This window comes from Gossypium hirsutum, chromosome D06, assembly GCF_007990345.1.
Source record: "Gossypium hirsutum isolate 1008001.06 chromosome D06, Gossypium_hirsutum_v2.1, whole genome shotgun sequence".
NCBI lineage: Eukaryota > Viridiplantae > Streptophyta > Magnoliopsida > Malvales > Malvaceae > Gossypium > Gossypium hirsutum.
Window position 1 is genome coordinate 29,570,364 of NC_053442.1, and position 20,529 is coordinate 29,590,892.

A 20,529-nucleotide genomic window follows, 5' to 3' on the forward strand; every position below is an offset into this window, starting at 1 on the left:
TGCAATTGTTAAGAAATCTCCGAGAGATGTTAATAGAGCTTTTAGTATGAATAGAAACATCAAAATATAGATATTTTGAAATTGTATAAATTAGTTATTAGATTATCTGATGAGTCAACTCCTAGTGAAATTAGAAACAATCCAAGGGTTTGTCCTTATTTTAAAGATTGTATTGGAGAATTAGATGAAACTCATGTTCGTGCATTTGTTCCACTTAGCATTCAAGGAAGATTTCGTAGCCGTAAAAGGGGGATGAGACAAAATGTATTGGTTTTCATTACATTTTATTTGAAATTTTCCTATGTTCTAGCTAGTTAGGAAGGTAGTGCACATGATTCTCGTATTTTAAGTGATGCACTTTTACGCCCTAGAGGACTAAGAATTTCGGAAGGTAAGAATTAACATTAAATACCAAATAGTTCAAGTAAACTTATAATTTATTAGTAATAATTATGTTTGGTAAAATTGTAGGTAAATATTATCTTGTTGATGCTGGATATGGCATCTGAAATGAATATATTACCACAAATTATGGTGTTCGATATCATTTAAAAGAGTTTAGTGATCAGGGGACATAAAATGCAAATGAACTCTTTAATCTTCGTCATTCATCATTGTGAATCACTATTGAATGTGTTTTTGGGATTTTGAAAAAATGGTTTCATGTGTTAGATGTTGAACCATTTTGGAATTTTTAAACTCAAGTAGATATAATTTTGGCTTGTTATACCATTCATAATCATATAATGGGACTTGATTCTAATAATTTACTTAATTAAGGATTATATGAGGAGCATGTGTCTGATTTGATAATACAAACTCTTACGGAGCGAGAAGAAAGAGAAGAAGCAAGAGAATGGTCTGCTAAGAAAGGAAATTGCACAAACTATGTGGACTAATTATATGGCTAGAAACATTAGGTAGGTTTAGGGCTCAGGGTTAATGTTTCTATGTTATGTATGTTTTAGTATTAAAATTGTTATTTTTTTAATGTTTGTTGGATATTGACATTGAAATTATTGTTGGATATTGAAATTATTATGTTTTAAGCTTGTTGGATTTTAAAATTATCGACAATGTCAATTATTAATGTAGAATGGGTAAGGGTAACAAAGAAGGGACAATAAAGTAATTTAGGTGGACAAAATCGATGTTATATCTTTTTCTCGAAATTCTAGCAGAGGAGGCCCAAAAATGAAATAAGTCTTCTAACACTTTCAAAGAAATTTCTTTTAATCGAGTTGTTACAACTATTTCTGAAAGATTCCAAGTTCAATATGATGATAAGCATGTGAAAAATCATCTAATAGAGCGAATGTGGTTTTCGATGGGATGATAACATGAAAATGATCATATGTGATAGAGCGACATATGATACAATAATGATGGTAATATATGTATATATATGTTAAATATATTTTAGTTGTTTTTACTTGTTATTCTAGTTGTGTATAATATCTAATAGGCATACAAGAAGTATGAACCATTTTTGAGCAAAAGCGTTGATCATTATGATGAAATGATATGACGATATGACGATATGGAGTTTTGCTAAAACATTTGCTGACATAGACTTGGATGATGGTAACCAAGATTCAGTGCTTGTAGACTACGACAATGAGAAAGTTGAGGAGGTAAGAACAAAAGTATGTTCATCCGGCATATCTAAACGTAAAAGAAAAAAATGCTTAAGAAAGTGTCGTCGATGAACAAATTAAATTTGTGGGTGAACAATTTGGTAAGATTGCTAATGCATTAGAACAATTTACTGCGGATAAACACCACTTCTTTAATAAGAAGTGATGTCCATGGAAGTGGAAGGATTTGATGACGATTTTCTTCATAGTGTGTTTGATTATCTTGTGGGTTATGAATCCGAGGCCAAAACTTTCTTAGTTGAAAGTATGAAGCATACAAAAATTTGATTTCAAAAATTTTCTCAAGGTTAAAGATGTTGATGCTTTAATGCGGTGTAATACTAGTTATGCACTTGGACAATATTTTAGTTATCATGTGGTGTATTACTAATTATGCACTTGGATAATATTATTAATTTGTAGTATTAATTGTGATTTAGAAGCTAATTTATTACTATTCAATCTTTGTTTTTATTTTTATTTTTTATAACATAATTAAGAATCATCTATCCACTTTGGTTGTTTTCAATTTATGACTATTAATATTCTAGGTTAATAAATAAGTACTATTATATATTTAATTTGATGTATTTATTTATAAATAAATCATTACAATATATGTAAAAACAATGTAAATATAAATTTAATAAATATAAAATAAATTCAATTAAACAATGAAAAGATAATAAATTCTCAAATGTATTTTTGTTTCATTTAAAACAGCTTTTATGAAATATTTTCAAGAAATCTACTAAACAACAAAAAATATTTTGTACAAATTTATCCAAACACTATAAAATATTAACTTTTCAAGAAAAATAAGTTATTTTCCAGAAATTATTTTTTGGAAACATTTTCAATCAGACAAACAGACCCTTAACCTCAATTTCACTTCCTTGAAGGTGCTAAAGTCCTCATCACATAATGTCTTGTATGACCAAGTTTATCTTGGCTTGGCTTTTGCACGAGTAGTTAGACCTCGTAGCAAACTAATTCCATCACTTAATCAAGAAAACCCCTATTTTACAAATCCTAGAACTCACTAAATTATAAATCACAAGTTTTTTTGAAAGGATTTTCGGTCAAGTTTCAAGAACCTAGCTCTTAACTTCACACTTGTCGTGAAGAAGAATTTTGCGCCATCGAATGTAATCCTAGATTTTGTTAAAGAAGAGGAAGAAGAGGGTAGGGGTGTTCAAACAATTAATCAAACCGAACTAGTATTAATCAAATTGACCAAACTTTTTAATCCTTTAATTGTTAACCGAACCAAAAACTTTTCAAAAAAATTAACTGAACTGAAATATTTCGGTTAATTTGGACCAAATTAACCGAAATATATATGTTTTATTTTTTATTTTTGGTTAAAAAGGTATAAAACATATAAAAAAAAAATGGCAATATTCATTTGACCGAATTAGTAATAGTTTAATACATATAATATATAATGTTATTTATTAAGTTCGATTAATTCAGTTAATTATCTGTTAATCGAAATTTCAAAGAATCCTTAATCGATCTCTGACCGAACTAGATCGATTAACCATTAATTAACTAAATTAAATCAATTCAATCAATTAATTTAATTTTAAACATCCGTAAGGAAAGGGTACGAAAAACAAAACCCAAATGCAATCTTAATTCACATAAGCTAGGGGAAAACTTTTGTTGTGGAATAGAAACGGAAAGCTTCTCTTTCTTTCCCGAATAAAAACAAGAAAGAACAAAAAGCCTCCTTTTTTTTTTCTTTACTTAGAAGTTAGAACCGGCAAATACCGGATTTTGCTCAAAATTTTCTTCCTTTTTTTTTTCTAGTGGTTCAGATTTTCTATGGGATAATCTAACTGTTATTATATTTGTGATACCACCGAAGGCTCGTTTTTGGTAGCTCGTGTTAGAATTTCTGCGTCCCTCTCAACTTCCAAACGCATTCTTTTCCTCTGACCACATTGCAGTTGCAGTCGACTTCAAACTTCAAACTCCAAACCCCCACATAACAAAATCGTAAAAGATCGATCTATCTAAATTTTTGCTAAAAAAGTAAGATCCTTCAAAAATGGCTACCCTTCCACAAATCGCGGTTCTGGGGGCTGGAATATTTGTAAAAACTCAATACATCCCGAGACTCGCCGAGATCTCACATCTCTTCTGCCTCAAATATATCTGGAGCCGTTCAGAGGTTTCTTTTTCCCCTTTCTTCTTACTCAATATTTTGAAAATGTATATATATTTGTATTCTTTTTGCTGTATATTGAAATGGTAACGATGTTGTGGTTCATACCGAGAAGGAATCTTCGAGAAGAGCTGTTGAGATAGCCAAACAGCATTTTCCTGGAGTGGAATGTAAATGGGGAGACCAAGGTCTAAACGACATCATGCAGGATTCTTCTCTTATTGGTACTGCTGTCGTTTTGGCTGGTCAAGTTCAGGTTCTTTATTTTCCCATTTCTTAATACGAGTCATCTAAGTAACAATAAAAAGAAAAAAGAAAAGAAAACATAGAGATCAACCATCTGTTATGGTAGAATTTAGATGTGGATCTTGCTAATCAATGCCTTGAGGGAACTGGCTTTGATTTCTTTCTTTAAAAAATATCTTCCTGAAATGTAGCGATGTATGAGCAGTTCTTTCATAAAATATGAAAATATTTCTTTGGTATTGCTTTCATAAGTACCCTTAATGAATCTGTAAAATGACTAAAAAAATCATCCTAAGGTGAGTGTTCTTGTGGTTTTGGTACTTTGGTAGATAACAAATCACATCAAATCATGAAAACATAACTTCTAGCCTAAACTTTGAATGTTCATAATTTCTAGTCATTATTTTCAAGTTCTATAATTGTTTTTCTACCTTCATTCTTTATCTGCATTTTGATCTAAAATTTTAGTCAGTAGTATAACTCCTTACATATGTCTGTCTCTGTCTAAAGTAAATTTTCATGTGAAACTTGTATTTTTACAATATAGAGGATGGCTTAGAAAATTAATAGGGAAGAGACCAGGGTTTGATTCCAACTCCTAATGGGAGATAATTTTATAAGGTACTAATATTCCTAACATTAGTCTATTGTTGTTGGTTATTTGCTTACATATGAATTAAACCATGCAGGTAGATATCTCCCTAAAGTTGCTAAAAGCAGGAAAGCATGTCATTCAAGGTGAGATACATTGGTATGCTCTAACTATTAGGGCAAGTGAGTTAGTTCGTTATCCCTTTAATGAGGCTCTCAAACTTTTTTCCCAGTTTGGATTTATTTTGTATAGAATCTCTTGAATTTGACTACCATTTTCCTTTCAAAGAACAGAAATCCAACAAATTTCACTACCTCGTCCCCCTTTTTTTTTCATTTTTCTTGAATGGAAAGGAAGATAGATGATGCATCTATGACTTGTTGTAATACATCATGGCTAGATAAGCATATTTTGCATTATGGGATTGGAATAGTAGTCTTATTATTTTATTCTTCCATGTGCAATTTACTAATTTTCTTTTTGTTTTGGGTGTGCCATATGTTTTACCTGGTTAACTTGGGGATCTCTAGAGAAACCTGCAGCAACTAGTAAGTTCCATACTTTTTCAGTTAATTTTTATATAGTTTCTAATTTTAGAACATAAATCTTATTACAGATCTAACATATGAACATACTTGAACATGAAATAAAGAAGAATTTACAGAAGCAAAATATGCTAGAAGTTGGAAATGAGGATCAGAAGTAGGACACATCTTACCATAAGTCTCAAGGATGACACTTCTCTCAACTTCAAGTTTATTATTTTCTGATAATGAAGACAAAAAGCAATTTGCCTCATTGTGAAGACAAATCTTACCATAAGCTTTTTTGTTTGCAAACTTCACTTTTGAGAGAGGCAAAACATTTTGCCTCCTGAAACAATTTTTTTCTCTTTGATGCTTTAAGAACAAAATTTTCAAGATTCCAAAGTGACATGTCTTCAGCATTTGAAGTAATTGTTTTAAATATGATTTTTTGAACTAAGTAGATGTGCATAAACCAAATTTAATCTTTTGTTTTCTTTTATCGTTTACACCGTTTGGGTAAAAATATTAATATTCAGAAAGTCATTGTGAAGAGTAATTATTTCTAAATATTACTGCATGCTTATTGAAGATAGTCAGCTTAGGCTTAAAAGCATCCACTTCAATGGATGGCTAGGCACGGATTGAGTACAAAATAAATCTTGGCTGGTTTTGAAGCATTAACAGTCGGCTAAATAGATCCTGATTATTGAGTTTTATCTCAATCATAAGAACGTACCTTTTGGTTTAATCCCTGAATGTTGTCAAGAAATCATTGCTGTTGCCTTTAAAATATTTCCAAAAATCTTCTATATATTATCCCTATTAAAACAAATTCTTTGAAGGTAATCCATTTCTTTTGTCTATATGCACTGATTTCTATCCGTTCTGGACTACTGAGTTTTAACTTAATATATAGTATTTCATTTTTTCCCTTTTTTTGTGAACTTGAAGATTTCTTGCAAGCTTACTTATCTTATTTGCATAACAATGAAAAAGGGATCTCAAATCAGCATTCATTCTTTTTGGCATTAATTAAATTTTATTGATAAATCACTTTTTGCAAGTTTTGAGCATTTAAAATTAATTTTCTCCATCTTCCTCCAACAACTGCCCTTATCTTCGTTTGAAAAAATTGTTTTAAAGAAAACTGGATGAATAAGAAAGTGGGATGTTTTTATTTTTTAGGTATACCCGAGATAGAAACTGCACTGGCTAGTTACAAATCCGTTAGTACCAACCCTGGTCAACCAATTTGGGCTGTAGCTGAGAACTATCGATTTGAACCTGCTTTTGTAGAGGTTTGTTTTTTCATATTCCCTGTACTATTCAATCCGTACTATTACCTAGTTTCTTATTGATTTATCTTTCTCAGAGCAAGAAACTAGTGGCTGGTGTTGGGGATATGATGAATGTCCAAGTTATTATTGAAGGGTCAATGAACAGTTCAAACCCTTATTTTTCTAGCTCTTGGAGGCGAAATTTTGAGGTATGTCTTTCACACTAATATCTGATGATATAAGTTTCTTTTCTTGGTGCACAAACTGTTATGTCGAAGTATACCTTCTACAACACTGGTGGTAACTATTTTCAATGCATATACAATATACTTCAGCCAATGAGATATTAATAAATCTTACTCATCAACCAGTCCTTGTTAAGGTAAGAATACATGATGCCAAGTAGAATATAGATGCTAGACTTTCACGCAAGGAAGTCAATTTTTGTATTGGTACTGTCAATATCAAACAGAACGTCCTGTTTCGGTAGTAACTAGAACAACAAATTTTAGGGTCCGTTTGTTTACATGTAAAAGATTTTACGGAAAATATTTTTTGCATTTTCCTGTGTTTGTTTCATAGAAAATAGCTTGGTCAACAGAAAATGACTTACAAGTCAACGTAAAATAAGCTTTTTTTTCTTGTAGAATGACTTACCTTTTTGAAAAGCGTAATCATTTTCCGGAAAAGAGCTCCTCCATAAATAATTTTATTTTTATATAAAAATTAGCTTAAATCAAGTTTAATATTATTATATTAATAATAAATTTTATTTTTATTTTTAAAAATATTTAAAATTATTAAAATATAATATGAAATATAATATTTTTTAATATTATTAAATATACATATTTAATTATTTATATTTAGTCATATAATAAATTATTTAATATAATTTATTATTTTAATAAATTATTTGATATTTCAATTTTATTTGAATAGTAAATTTTAAAAATAATAATTTTAAATAATATTATTCACATATTGAAAATATCAATATTAATATTTTAATAATAAATATTTATTACAATTATAAATATATTAATAATAAATGTTTTGTAGTATAAATGTTAAAATATGTCATAAGTTTATGTACTCTTCACAAATTTGTAATTTAGTCTCTGTACTTTTATTTTCAAGAATTTAGTCCCTCTAGTTTCCAGATTTGAAAATCAAGTCTAATTGTTGACATTGCTAATTTTTTTTGTCAATTTTGTTAATGTCACATTTTTAAATAAAAAAATACTCACTTGGTAGTCATGTAACTAAAACATGACATTGCATTGAATCTAAATTTAATAAAATATTTTTAATATATGTAAAAACAATGTAAAATATAAAATTATAAATATAAAATAAACTCAATTAAACAATGAAAATATTAAAAAAATCTCAAATGTATGTTTATTTAATTGAAAACGACTTTTATGAAATATTTTTATGGAACCTGCCAAACAGAAGAAAATATTTTACACAGATTCATCAAAACACAAGAAAATATTAATTTTTCCAAAAAAGTAAGTCATTTTTCAGAAATCATTTTCCGTAAACCATTTTCAGTGAAACAAACGGAGCCTTAGTTTTTGCTCTAGTGTAAATTTTGGTCAGTACCGGTCATACCGGTGTGTTTTTGGTCTGTGCTGGTGTGTATCGACCCATACTAGTTAGGAAAATATTTTAATATTTTAAACTAATTTTTAATATTTTTATCTTAACTATTTTTATTATTTTTGTAATTATATTTATATACAAATATAATCATTTAATTAAGTTATTGAACATAACTAATAATTTGAAAATTAATATTTTTATATAAATATATTTATATGTATGTACTATGTAATTGTGATATATTTACATGTACATATAATATATATTAAAAATATTTGAAAAATATTGATAAACCCGAAATGGTATATTGAAACACACCAGTATTTGTATGTATTAGTACCGGAACAAAAATGGTACATCCACTACTACTTTGCTTTCGCACTTTTGCTTTTCTCGTACGTTTTTAACGTATCTTTCTAAGGGGATCATAGCTAAGCACTCGTGTCTTTTTGCGGTCTTTACATGTGTTTAACAGGGGTACACTAAGTTAAAAGTGAATTCTCAAAATAACATAAATCAAAGTATTTTACTCAATTGGATTTGGTAATATATGCTCCATGAATCTCAAAATTCAAGTGTCATCTTAAAAAAGGGATATTAATAAGCTATATTGCCTTTACGTGTATGCTTGAATTCTTTTTCGCTTAATAATTGTTAAGGTCACGGGTTATGGATTGAGTCATTGAGTGACTCACGGGAAAGTTTGCTTCGATTGAAGGAGCCTTCCCCTTGTTGGGATTTCTACCATGGGAGTAACCTATGATGAATAATATATGGAATTTATCAAAGGGAGCTCCTAAACTTAGACTTGTTTGAAGGAGTCATAAACATCTATACATTAGAATAATTTCCATCTTATTTTATTACTAAGAATTTTCCCCTTTAATAGAGGTTACATAGGGTTTTATTCTTGTAGACTAAGAAACTAAAATTAACTTGTAGAATAAGAACCTATAATTAGGGTAACTAAAATTAAGTTCTTTTAATTGCAATAAAGTACTTCCTAAATAAATTATTCTAATTAGGAATATTTGTAAAATAAGTTATTTATCTTCTTTCCTTCTTTGACACTTTTGACTTCCTGTCTTGCCCACAAAGGCTTCCATAACAATAACTCTAACAGGGGTGTGTAAAATGTGTCTCCTGCACTCTTAAATAGTCTGACATTTATAGTAAAAGGTAGAAAGTTGCATAAAAACCCTTAAAGAGCATGCTTTTGCTAACGGTGTAAAAAGTACATGTTGGTGTTCCCTATACATGTGTGAAAAATTAAATAAATCTGTGGTAATTTCGCTTACCCTTACAGATGAATAAATTATAGAATTTAAGAGCTTGAGAGATGAGTAATTCCAGAGGGGAAAAATATGTTCTTTTTCTTATTTCATAAGCATGAAGCTGCTAGAATTTATATGAGAAAAATGGCATGTTCGCCATTAATTACTCCTTAATTCTAGTAGTATTCAAATCCCTCAGATTAAGATACAATCAAATTAAATCTTGAAATAAAAGAAAAATAAAACAAGAGGCATTCTAGGAAAAACCTTCCTATCTCTTTATTCAAACAAGGAAACTAGAGAAACTAATCCCTATGTTGGGATTAATTTTGGAATTCTAAACTCTCCCTTAAGCTAGAGGTTAGATGTTGATCATTCTCATAGTGGAATTCAATTCCCCAAACTTTATTATTGAAAGAGCTTTTGTTTTAACATCTGCCATTTGGTGGTTAGTAGGTGTGTAAATTAGGTTCAATATTCCAGCTTCAACCTTTTTTTTGATAAAATGGCGATCTAGTTCAACATGTCTGGTTCTATCATGATGAGCAAGATTTTTAGAAATACTTATTTTTGCCAAATTATTACAAACCACCTTCATCGCCTCTCTTGTTGAGATCCTTTTATCTCTTCAAGTAACCTTTACAACCATAATCTTTCACATATACTTTGAGCTAAAGCTTTGTACTTTGCCTCGACACTACTCCTAGAGACTATGGACTGTTTCTTGCCATGCTAAGTTACCAAGTTTACCCATACAAAGGGGCAATAGCCGGTCTTGATCTTTGATTTGTAAGGGATATTGTGCAATCAACATCTGAGTATACTTCAACCCCCTTAGTTGTTCCTTTCTAAAAGAATATTCCTTTACCAAAAGTCATTTTCAAGTGTCTAAGAATCCAATAAACTGCTTCAAGATGGTCTTCATTTTGTTTGTTCATAAATTGACTTACAACACTAATAGGAAAGCTTATGTTCGGCCTTGTTTGGGACAGGTAAATAAGCTTTCTAACAAATTGTTTATATCTTCCCTGCACACTAGTGGGTCCAGGGATTTAAATCGCGGTCGCATTTTCGGTTGCGTTGCGTTTATCGCGGTTACAGACATAACGGATGCAATTGCGGTCACTGCATGTATCGCGGTCGTGAATTTTTTTAAAATTCACACAACTTATTGTAAAATATAATAATTATAATTATAATTATAAAAAGCTACTTTTAATGATTTTTAGAGTGTTTTCTAACACTTATGAACTTTTATTAATATGATATGAGAACACAACTTTTATAATCATTAATTATTCTTACATTTATTTCTGAATTTTCTAATAATGTTATATTAACTAATAACAAAGTAAAAAAAAAATATTAGACATTTATCATATTTAATAAATTTGAAAGTTTTTATAGATAAAACATAAAATAATTAAAAATTCATACCTGAGAGATGTCTTCAATATCTTTTGACAGCTTTGAAGATGGTGAAGATATAAACATTCTATGCTACAAAAGGAAAAAAAGGAATAGATAAATGTATAGATTCTCATTAATTACTCATATTTCCTACCACTTATTTTCCCCCTCATTCTACTTTCATATATAGTTTAACATGTTTCGATTCTTAATTATCTTTTCATAAAATATACTCCATTCATTTATTTAAAGATATATTTTAAATGTTTTAATATCATCAAAATTAAGAACATTAACAAAAGTTTTCTTTAAAAAAAACATACCTTACAAATAATGGTAGTGGTACGATTTAGTTTTCACCAATTAGTGGAATGACGAGGAAGATCAGATCCTTCACTTTCACTTTGAGAGTGTTCTTAACTTGATTCTCTTGGCCTTTGTCTAAAAATATATCCAAAAAAAGTAACATTTTCACCTTGGTTTTGATATAATTGATATGGAGGATACATGAGAGGTGGAGGTGGGTGATACATTGGTGGTAGAGGATGCATTTGAGGCTGGTATGGCACACCATAATTAGGAAATTGTGGATAATAACCATATAGTTGTGGATAACCATGTGAAGGTTGAAAATATGAAGGTTGTTCTGGTGGATAAAAACTTTGAGTGCTAGTAGATGAATCACTATACCCAAGGTTACTAGAACTCGATCTCCTACCAGATGAAGAGCTTATAAAAGTATGCTTTTTGCCTTTTCCTTTTGATGGAGCTCTAGGTTCACTTCTATCTCTCCTAGGTTCAGGAAACATATTTCCATCAAACTCTGATCTATCACGGAAATGTCCACTAGTGGTACCAACCTCATATTCTCCTCTATACTGACTAGAAGACCTAATTTCACCTCTGTTACCACTATATCCAGCATCCTTATGAATTGGACTTAAACCACCACCATCGGGTCCACCGCTACTCTGACTTGGCGTTGAACTAGAACTTGAATGAGAAAAATTTTGTTGTTGAGATTGATCAACATCTATTTCATCATCAGAGGTATCCACAGGCAACACACCGGCATTTTCACCATCTAGCAATGGATTTTCTTTCTCATGAAGCCATTCTGATAATGGATCAACATCTTTAAAGATATGATCAAGACTGATAGGATTAAAACTAGCGTTTATATCATCAGTGCTCATTCTTTTTTGATGTTTTATCTGAAGTCTCATATTATAATATGTAAACACTAGTTTCTCAAGCTTTTTATACTTTAACCTATTTCTTGCCTTGGTGTGAATATAACTAAATGTACTCCAATTTCGTTCGCAATTTGATGCTGAAGTTGTTTGATTAAGCACTTTAATTGTTAATTTTTGTAATTCGGGAACACATGTATTGTATATTATCCACCACTCAGTTGCATAATATTATTTAAATTTTAAAATAACTTCAAAATGTACAATATATATAAATAATATAAATAAAATAAAATAATTTAATTAACTGTTCACCCGGATTCATTTGTTTCCAAGCTCTTTGTACTTGTGGAGTACCGAATGTCTCATGTTTATCTCTAAATAGTAACAACTGCATATATAAAAGATAGAGTAAAATAAATAAAAAAATAATTTTATTTCAAATTATGTAACAAAGTTACAAATAATAGTACTTGAATCTAATTTGATTAACCATTCTGACTTGAGTATCAAGAGAAGGTTTGAATCTTTCAATTACTGATCGTGTACCTTCTAATGTTTCTATTAGTACATTCTCAGAATGTTCCACCCAAATTTAAATTGAGGATTGAGAAAATAATCTAAATATAATTTATAAGAATATCATCAAATAATAATCTAAAGCTTAAAATAATAAAATATAAAAATAGCTCTTAATTATATGAAATATTTTATCTTACCAGTTGAATGCAGGTCGGAATGTATAAAATTTCATCTATTATCAATAATCTTTTCGTACTCGGTGAAATATCGACAATCTTGCTGAGTTGCTCGCTTAGCTCTATCAATAACCTTATAAATAAAGTCCATTGCTGGTTTTCATCGCTATCCACAAGTCTCAATGCTTTTACTAAGGGATCGTAAAATTTTATGAGGTTATTTGCTTTTTTCTAAAAATTTTTTCCCAAAACAATTTTTTTGGCTTCATAAGCAAGCCCTGACTTTTGCTTTCATAAGCAAGCCCTGACTTTTGTTGTCCCCATTTTGATTCTTTGGAAAAAAGCAAATAACCTTATAAAAGTTTACGAGCCCTTAGTAAAAGCATTGAGACTTGTGGATAGCGATGAAAAACCAACAATGGGCTTTATTTATGAGGTTGTTGATAAAGCTAAGCGAGCAACTCAACAAGATTGTCGATATTTCACCGAGTACGAAAAGATTATTGACAATAGATGAAATTTTATGCATTCCGACTTGCATTCAGCTGGTAAGATAAAATGTTTCATATAATTAAGAACTATTTTTATATTTTATTATTTTAAGCTTTAGATTATTATTATTTGATGATATTCTTATAAATTATACTTAGGTTATTTTCTCAATCCTCAATTTAAATTTGGGGTGGAACATTCTGAGAATGTACTAATAAAAACATTACACGATCAATAATTGAAAGATTCGAACCTTCTCTTGATACTCAAGTCAGAATGGTTAATCAGGTTAGATTCAAGTACTATTATTTGTAATTTTGTTACATAATTTGAAATAAAATTATTTTTTATTTATTTTTACTCTATCTTTTATTTATGCAGTTGTTACTATTTAGAGATTAACATGAAACATTCGGTACTTCACAAGCACAAAGAGCTCCAGCAAATGAATCCGGGTAAACAGTTAATTAAATTATTTTATTTTATTTATATTGTACATTTTGAAGTTATTTTGAAATTTAAATAATATTATGCAGCTGAGTGGTGGATAATATACGGCACATGTGTTCTTGAATTACAAAAATTAGCAATTAAAGTGCTTAGTCAAACAATTTCAGCATCAAATTGCGAACGAAATTGGAGCACATTTAGTTATATTCACACCAAGACAAGAAATAGGTTAAAGTATAAAAAGCTTGAGAAACTATTTACCTATTATAATATGAGGCTTCAGATAAGGCATCAAAAAAGAATAAGCACGGATGATAAAAATGCTAGCTTTAATCCTATCAGTCTTGATCATATCTTTGAAGATGTTGATCCACTATCAGAATGGCTTCATGAAAAAGAGAATCCATTGTTAGATGGTGAAAATGTCGGTGTGTTGCCTGTGGATACCTATGATGATGAAATAGATGTTGATCAATTTCAACAACAAAATTCTTATTCAAGTTCTAGTTCAACGCCAAGTTAGAGTGGCGATGGACCCGATGGTGGTGGTTTAAGTCCAATTCATGAGGATGATGGATACAGTGGTGGTAGAGGTGAAATTAGGTCTTCTAGTCAGTATAGAAGAGAATATGGGGTTGGTACCACTAGTGGACATTTCCGTGATAGATTAGAGTTTGATGGAAATATGTTTCCTGAACTTATGAGAGATAGAAGTGAACCTAGAGCTCCATCAAAAGAAAAAGGCAAGAAGCATACTTCTATAGGCTCTTTATCTGGTAGGAGATCGAATTCTAGTAACCTTGAGTATATTGATTCATCTACTAGCACTCAAGATTTTTATCCACCAAAACAACCTTCACATGGTTATTCACAACCATATGGTTATTATCCACCATTTCCTAATTATGGTGTGCCATACCAGCCTCAAATGCATCCTCCACCACCAATGTATCACCCACCTTCACCTCTCATGTATCCTCCATATCAATTATATAAAAACCAATGTGAAAATATTACTTTTTTTGAATATATTTTTGGACAAAGGCTAAGAGAATCAAGTCAAGAACGCTTTCAAAGTGAAGGTGAAGGATATGATCTTCCTCGTCATTCCACTAATTGGTGAAAACTAAACCGTACCACTACCATTATTTGTAAGGTATGTTTTTTTTTAAAGAAAACTTTTGTTAATGTTATTAATTTTGATGATATTAAAACATTTAAAATATATTTTTAGATAAATGAATGGAGTATATTTTATAAAAAGATAATTTAGAATCGAAGCATGTTAAATTATATATAAAAGTAGAGTGAGAATAAGTGGTAGAAAATAGGAATAATTAATGAGAATCTATACATTTATTAATTCCTTTTGCAGTATAGAATGTTTATATCTTCACCATCTTCAAAGCTGTTAAGAAATATTGAAGATATCTCTCAGATATGAATTTTCAATTATTTTATCTATAAAATCTTTCAAACTTATTAAATATGATAAATGTTTAATATTTTCTTTTTTTTTACTTTGTTATTAGTTAATATAACATTCTTAGAAAATTCGTAAATAAATGTAAGAATATTTAATGATTATAAAAATTGTGTTCTCATATCATATTAATAAAAGTTTATAAGTGTTAGAAAACACTCTAAAAATCATCAAAAGTAACTTATTATAATTATTATGTTTTACAATGCGAATTTAAAAAAAATTCACGACCGCGATACCTGCAATAGCATCCGTTATGTCCGCAACCGCAATTTAAATCCATGCTCTATATCTAGGGAATATGGTCCTAGGTCTTTGATCTCAAACTCCATAGCAAGTACTTTCAAGTAGCCTATTTCTTCAGTATAATACCGTAACATAAACAATGAGAATAGCAACTTTCGCATTAGGAGAGAATTTTGTGAATAGGGTATGATCAGCTTGACCTTAGTTATACTCATAATTCTTGATTACCTTTGTAAACTTGTCAAACCATGTTTAGGAGATGCTTGAGACCATAGAGACTTTCGAAGTTAATAGACCTTGTTTTCTTTAGCTCATGTCTGAAAGCTTGGTGGTATTTCCATATACACTTTTCCCTAGTCATTGTTGAGAAAAGCATTTTTTAGAGCCGTTTTTCTGCACTTGGGCGCTGGAAGCCATAGGGAAATTACCTATTTGAGCAATAGAGCATGTTCAGTAGCCATTCCAAAGGCTAGGTTGTGTTTTGTCATAGAAGAAGTTTTCAAGCTCTATTACCATGTTGGATTTCAAAGATGAAAACAATTGAGAGATGAATCATTTAGAGTGGAAAACTTTGTTAGTTTTTCTTATTTCATAAACATGAAGTTGCTAGAATTTATAGGAGAAACACGACAACATGTTTGCCATTGCTTACTCCTTAATTCCAGTACTAATCAAATCCCTCAAATTAAATCCTGAAATAAAAGAAAAATAAAACAAGAGAGATTCTAGGGAAAAACCCACCTAATCTCTTTATTCAAAGTAGAGAAACTAATCCCTAAGTGTGGGGATAAATTTTGGAATTCTACACTTCTATATACTAGGACACTTACATTGTTTTAGAGCACCTGGTGCAAAACGAGTACTTGCATGAACTTGGGGCTTAGCCCAAATGGTTCACCAGCTCTCTTTGGAGGTCAGTTAGCATAAGTTCAGGATTTTAGTCCCAACACGAACTTGCCCTTGCTTGTGGGCTTCTTAAAGATAATTGATATGTTTCAAACAAAGAAATTCCTTTGCATCATATCTAAGAAGCTTTTATTGGGTTTTGTTATAATAAATATAAAATGTTTTCTAATATTTCATTGCATAATGTGTTTTAAAGATAAAAAACTATCACATGTACATAATTAACCTCATCAATCGAAGCTCAGTGTTTCTATTTCTCACTTTTCATGAACTTATATATTCTTAGTATTTATTCGTTTAAAGATAAATGCTGCTGCTCTTTTCAATAAGAATCTATGGGTTTAGTGTCGGACACAGATGCATCTAACAAGAGTATGTTTGATTTTTTAATAGTTTTTTTTCTTTAGAGAAGCTTTGGAGGGTTATATCCGTATATCCGTTTCTGAATATGGATTAGACATGAGCACCTCAAATAAAATAAAGAGACAGAGCTATAAAGAATCTGAATGTGTCAGACTTGTTAACTTTATCTACACCTTTACCTTTTAGCTTGACTAGCAAATCTTTATTTTTGACAGGGAGGTTTTATCTTGGATATGGGAGTGCATTTTATTGCTGGCTTGAGGATGGTACGTCTCTATTTCATTATCACAGTGGCTAGATTACTGTTAGGATGCTATCTAGATGTCACATCCTCTCTAGGGTCCACTCTGAAGGAAAGTTTAGAGAGAAGGTCCGTGTTTCTGACAAGGATTATTCCTTTCTACGTAAAGCTACAGCTGCTATTTTGTATGAAAATTGTGAACATTGTGGCGAGATCTCTATATGGTCCGATAAATTAATGTTGAAGGCCAGCTGGATTATTAGCTTCAATTTCTGTTTTTCAGATTACATTTAACTCACCAGATTTGTCGTCCGACATTTTATGGTTGGCTTGACAATTTTAAGACACAAAACCAGATTTTTCAATTAGCTCTACACTCAAGAGCACGAACACTAACATATCAGAAGAAATCAACCCCTCAACTCTTTCAATTCCTCCACCTGGTTTCCTTGCCCAATCCAACATAGATAAGAAGAAATAGAATAGTAGGAAAAGGCACCATTGAAGTTAAGCTTTGACATTATTATTCTATAAAGTTCTTTTTTATTTAGTCATCAAGAAACGTGGGATGAGTTTCCTGTTCTTGCAAGCAGATAGTTGGTTGTGAGGTGACCTCAGTTTCGGCCATAACCTCTCATATAGATAGAACTTTACCTCCGCCAGACATTATTTCTTCTAATTTGTAAGTTATTTAAGAATAAAAGTTGATTTTCTATATAGAATTTTATCTTAGAACTGAAAGGCTTAAGACTTGGAAATTATACCATTGCTTTCCTCAGTAAGCTGGAGAATGGATGCTCTGGAGTCTTTGTGATGGTTGTATCCTCTAGTTCACCTAAGGTATCTGCTGAAGTGATACTCTTTTAAACGTTTTTGCTTGCATTTGTTATGTTTTGCTCATTTCTTTTATTGTTTTAGATAATTTGGCGAGTTGTTGGGTCAAAAGGAACCGTACAAGTTGAGCGTGGAAAAGTAGATGGAAAGCATGGTTACTTGGTAAAAATGGAAACTAACTTCATTTTATTGTAATTATGATTAATTAGATTCTGAAACTTCTGTACTTCTGTTTTTCTATGATATAAGGTTTAATCATCTCTTGAAGTTCCTTCTGATTAGTGTGTGACATATGGCATCCTTCTTTTGAAATCTTATTATATGCCATCTCAGGTTTCACTATACAGTGCAGATGGGCAATGCAAAAGCACTTTCCATCCATTCTGTGGAGTGCACGAAGAATTAAAAATTTTTATACATGACATTGTGAAAGCAAACCTGAAGGTTGGTTAATGTATATTTTGGCTGTTGCATCATTCATTCCACCATCTGTTGGCTGGTTTATGTTGCTATAAAGGATGGTCAGTATCTATGTCCCAAGAAAGTACAATTGGGTCATTTACCAGGCAGTAGTGTTTATTTATAAACGTTTCATTATTCTCATAAAACTAAGTTTTTCTATTAGATGATAGCCTATACTAGCATTGGATGAACCTATGAGTTGATTCAATTTGACAGCAGTTTAATACAGATTCCCACATTTCTTTACATGGTTCTTGTGATTTCTCTTTCCCAGAACAGTTCTGATACTTTTTTTGGGCTAGGGGAAGCAAAGGTTTGAACATGGGCTATAAGCAAAGGATAGATTCACCTGTCATTGAACAAGATACTTAAGTGCTGTTTTCCTTTTTCTTTTTTATACAACTAGACGACATATTGGGGCTTCCTGGACTGAATAGAATTATGAATGTTGAAAAGCAATGCTAAACTTGTTTCCGCTTGTACTTGGAATGCTTCAAATGAGTTTCTAATTGTCACTTCTAAGAGATACCCCTCATCCTCTGTTTTGCAGCAGGGAAATGGCTATGAAGCTGAACCACGCAGCTCTTTCGTGGAAGGTGCCAGAGACGTTGCAGTTTTGGAGGCAATGCTTGAATCCGGATCCAAGGGTGGAACCTTGGTTAATGTGAAGAAATTTTAGGATTGCGTATGACCATGACGAGTTTCCTCAGTAAGCATTGGGTTGAGACATTTTGGAAAATAGAGATGATAAAATTGAAGAAGTTAGAGAGGAAACTTGAAAGAATAAAATCTTATGCAAAACCTACAAACACATTCATTGAATAAAGGTATTTACAAATGTTTTATCCATCTCTGCTGTACATTGTGAGTTCAGGGTTTTAAACGTGTGAATCATTCCCCGCTAGGGGGCCGCCTGCATTGCATTGAAGAGGTCTGTACTTTTAGTTCCGTTACAGCTTGCGAGTGTCCCCAGTGGGGAATGAACGAGGTTTTAGAGGAATCCCCATGGTCCAGTCTTCTTGAGACATGGGCCCTGCGAAATAATGTGGCTAACCTAACCAGGGCAACCATGTAGAAAGCCGATTAAACTACTTTAGGTTATTCATTCTTATTCTCATTTTTGCTATTTGATTTTGTATTATATATACACAGCTTTTTGTTTTTGAAAAGGCTGAAACTTTAATAATAATAACATTAATAATGCAAAATTGGTTTTCAAACTATACCGAGTTTTTCAGTTTGCAACTATCTTTTATTTTACCCAAAACATGATATTAGCTAATAAAAAAGTAGCATGTTTTTATTGCATATCGTATACTTCGAGTAAATGAAGTAAAATTGATAGTTTAGTTGCTACCTCTAATAAAAAAAATTCAGTATTTAATTGAGGAAAGTCATATAATTTAAGTTAATTTTGTAATTAAGCCTAACAATAATTAGTATGATTTTCAAAACATGCTTTGCTTAAAGTTTAAAATTTAGGTATTTAATTGGGTAAAGTCATATAATTTAAGTTTTACAAATCATTAATGTAAAAAATACACACTACAATAAAAAAAAAGTTGTATATGGAGTAGTTATATATCATTAATAATCTACCTTCATTATATAATATTAATTTTATTTATTATAAACTACCATAAAATTACACATTTAAACTTTATGTTGCAAATCATTAATTAAAGAATACAAATTACAATATCATAAGTGTATAATGAGCATTGTGCATTCCTATTTTACTTATATATAATAATTGATATATTATATTTAGTAAAATGTGTATGTATCGTATTTTTTATAATATAATATAATATAATATAATATAATATTTACTAAATATAATTATGTCACATTTTAAAATAAGTTCATATTATAATTGTATCATCCCTCGCCCATCCCATGGCTAATACGAACAACAAATGCAAACAAGATATTTTTCGGAGTAAAACCAATATTTTATTTAAGAATTTATAGAATCATAGAAAATGGATAAACTAGGTTTTAAAGTTTCAAAATATTGTTAAAATCATTTTAAAAAAATTCGTGGGTATTTAGAAGTGTCCGAAACCAAATGAGCTTTAAAGGGCTCTTTTTGCACTAAATAGTGCAGTGACCCAAAAAGTCACAGGGGTTGCGGTACCTAGGGCCAAAGGCACCAATACCCTAGTCCCTGTACTATTTATGGGGCATTTTTTTGATTGGGGTGCGGTACCTCTGGGGCCAAGTATCGATATCTCTATTCTTCGAGTCAAAAATTTAGGTCCCAAACTTCACCATATCAAAAATCTAACTTTAATAACTTAAAAACCACATTTTATTGGCTGAAAAAAAAAACTTTCGAAACACCTCCAAACTAGACTTTTGTAAAATATGTTCAAAAGAAATCAAAAGACCAACATTCTTATTCATGAAAC

General features: G+C 30.6%; 1 protein-coding gene across 2 annotated transcripts; it reads left to right on the forward strand.

Moving 5' to 3' along the window:
* Positions 1–3,289: 3,289 nt before the first annotated feature.
* On the forward strand, positions 3,290–18,964 carry LOC107889939 (glucose--fructose oxidoreductase). Of its 2 annotated transcripts, none has more exons than XM_016814473.2 (12): positions 3,290–3,816; positions 3,926–4,066; positions 4,746–4,794; positions 5,179–5,196; positions 6,361–6,473; positions 6,548–6,661; positions 16,794–16,844; positions 17,413–17,501; positions 17,599–17,659; positions 17,738–17,815; positions 17,987–18,097; positions 18,666–18,964. In XM_016814473.2, the coding sequence occupies exons 1-12, from the start codon at positions 3,694–3,696 to the stop codon at positions 18,792–18,794; spliced, it is 1,077 nt and encodes a 358-aa protein (XP_016669962.1). In that variant the 5' UTR covers positions 3,290–3,693; the 3' UTR covers positions 18,795–18,964. The 2 variants fall into 2 exon arrangements, with proteins under 2 accessions (XP_016669962.1, XP_016669967.1); XM_016814478.2 differs by having other exon boundaries at positions 18,669–18,964.
* Positions 18,965–20,529: the final 1,565 nt, after the last annotated feature.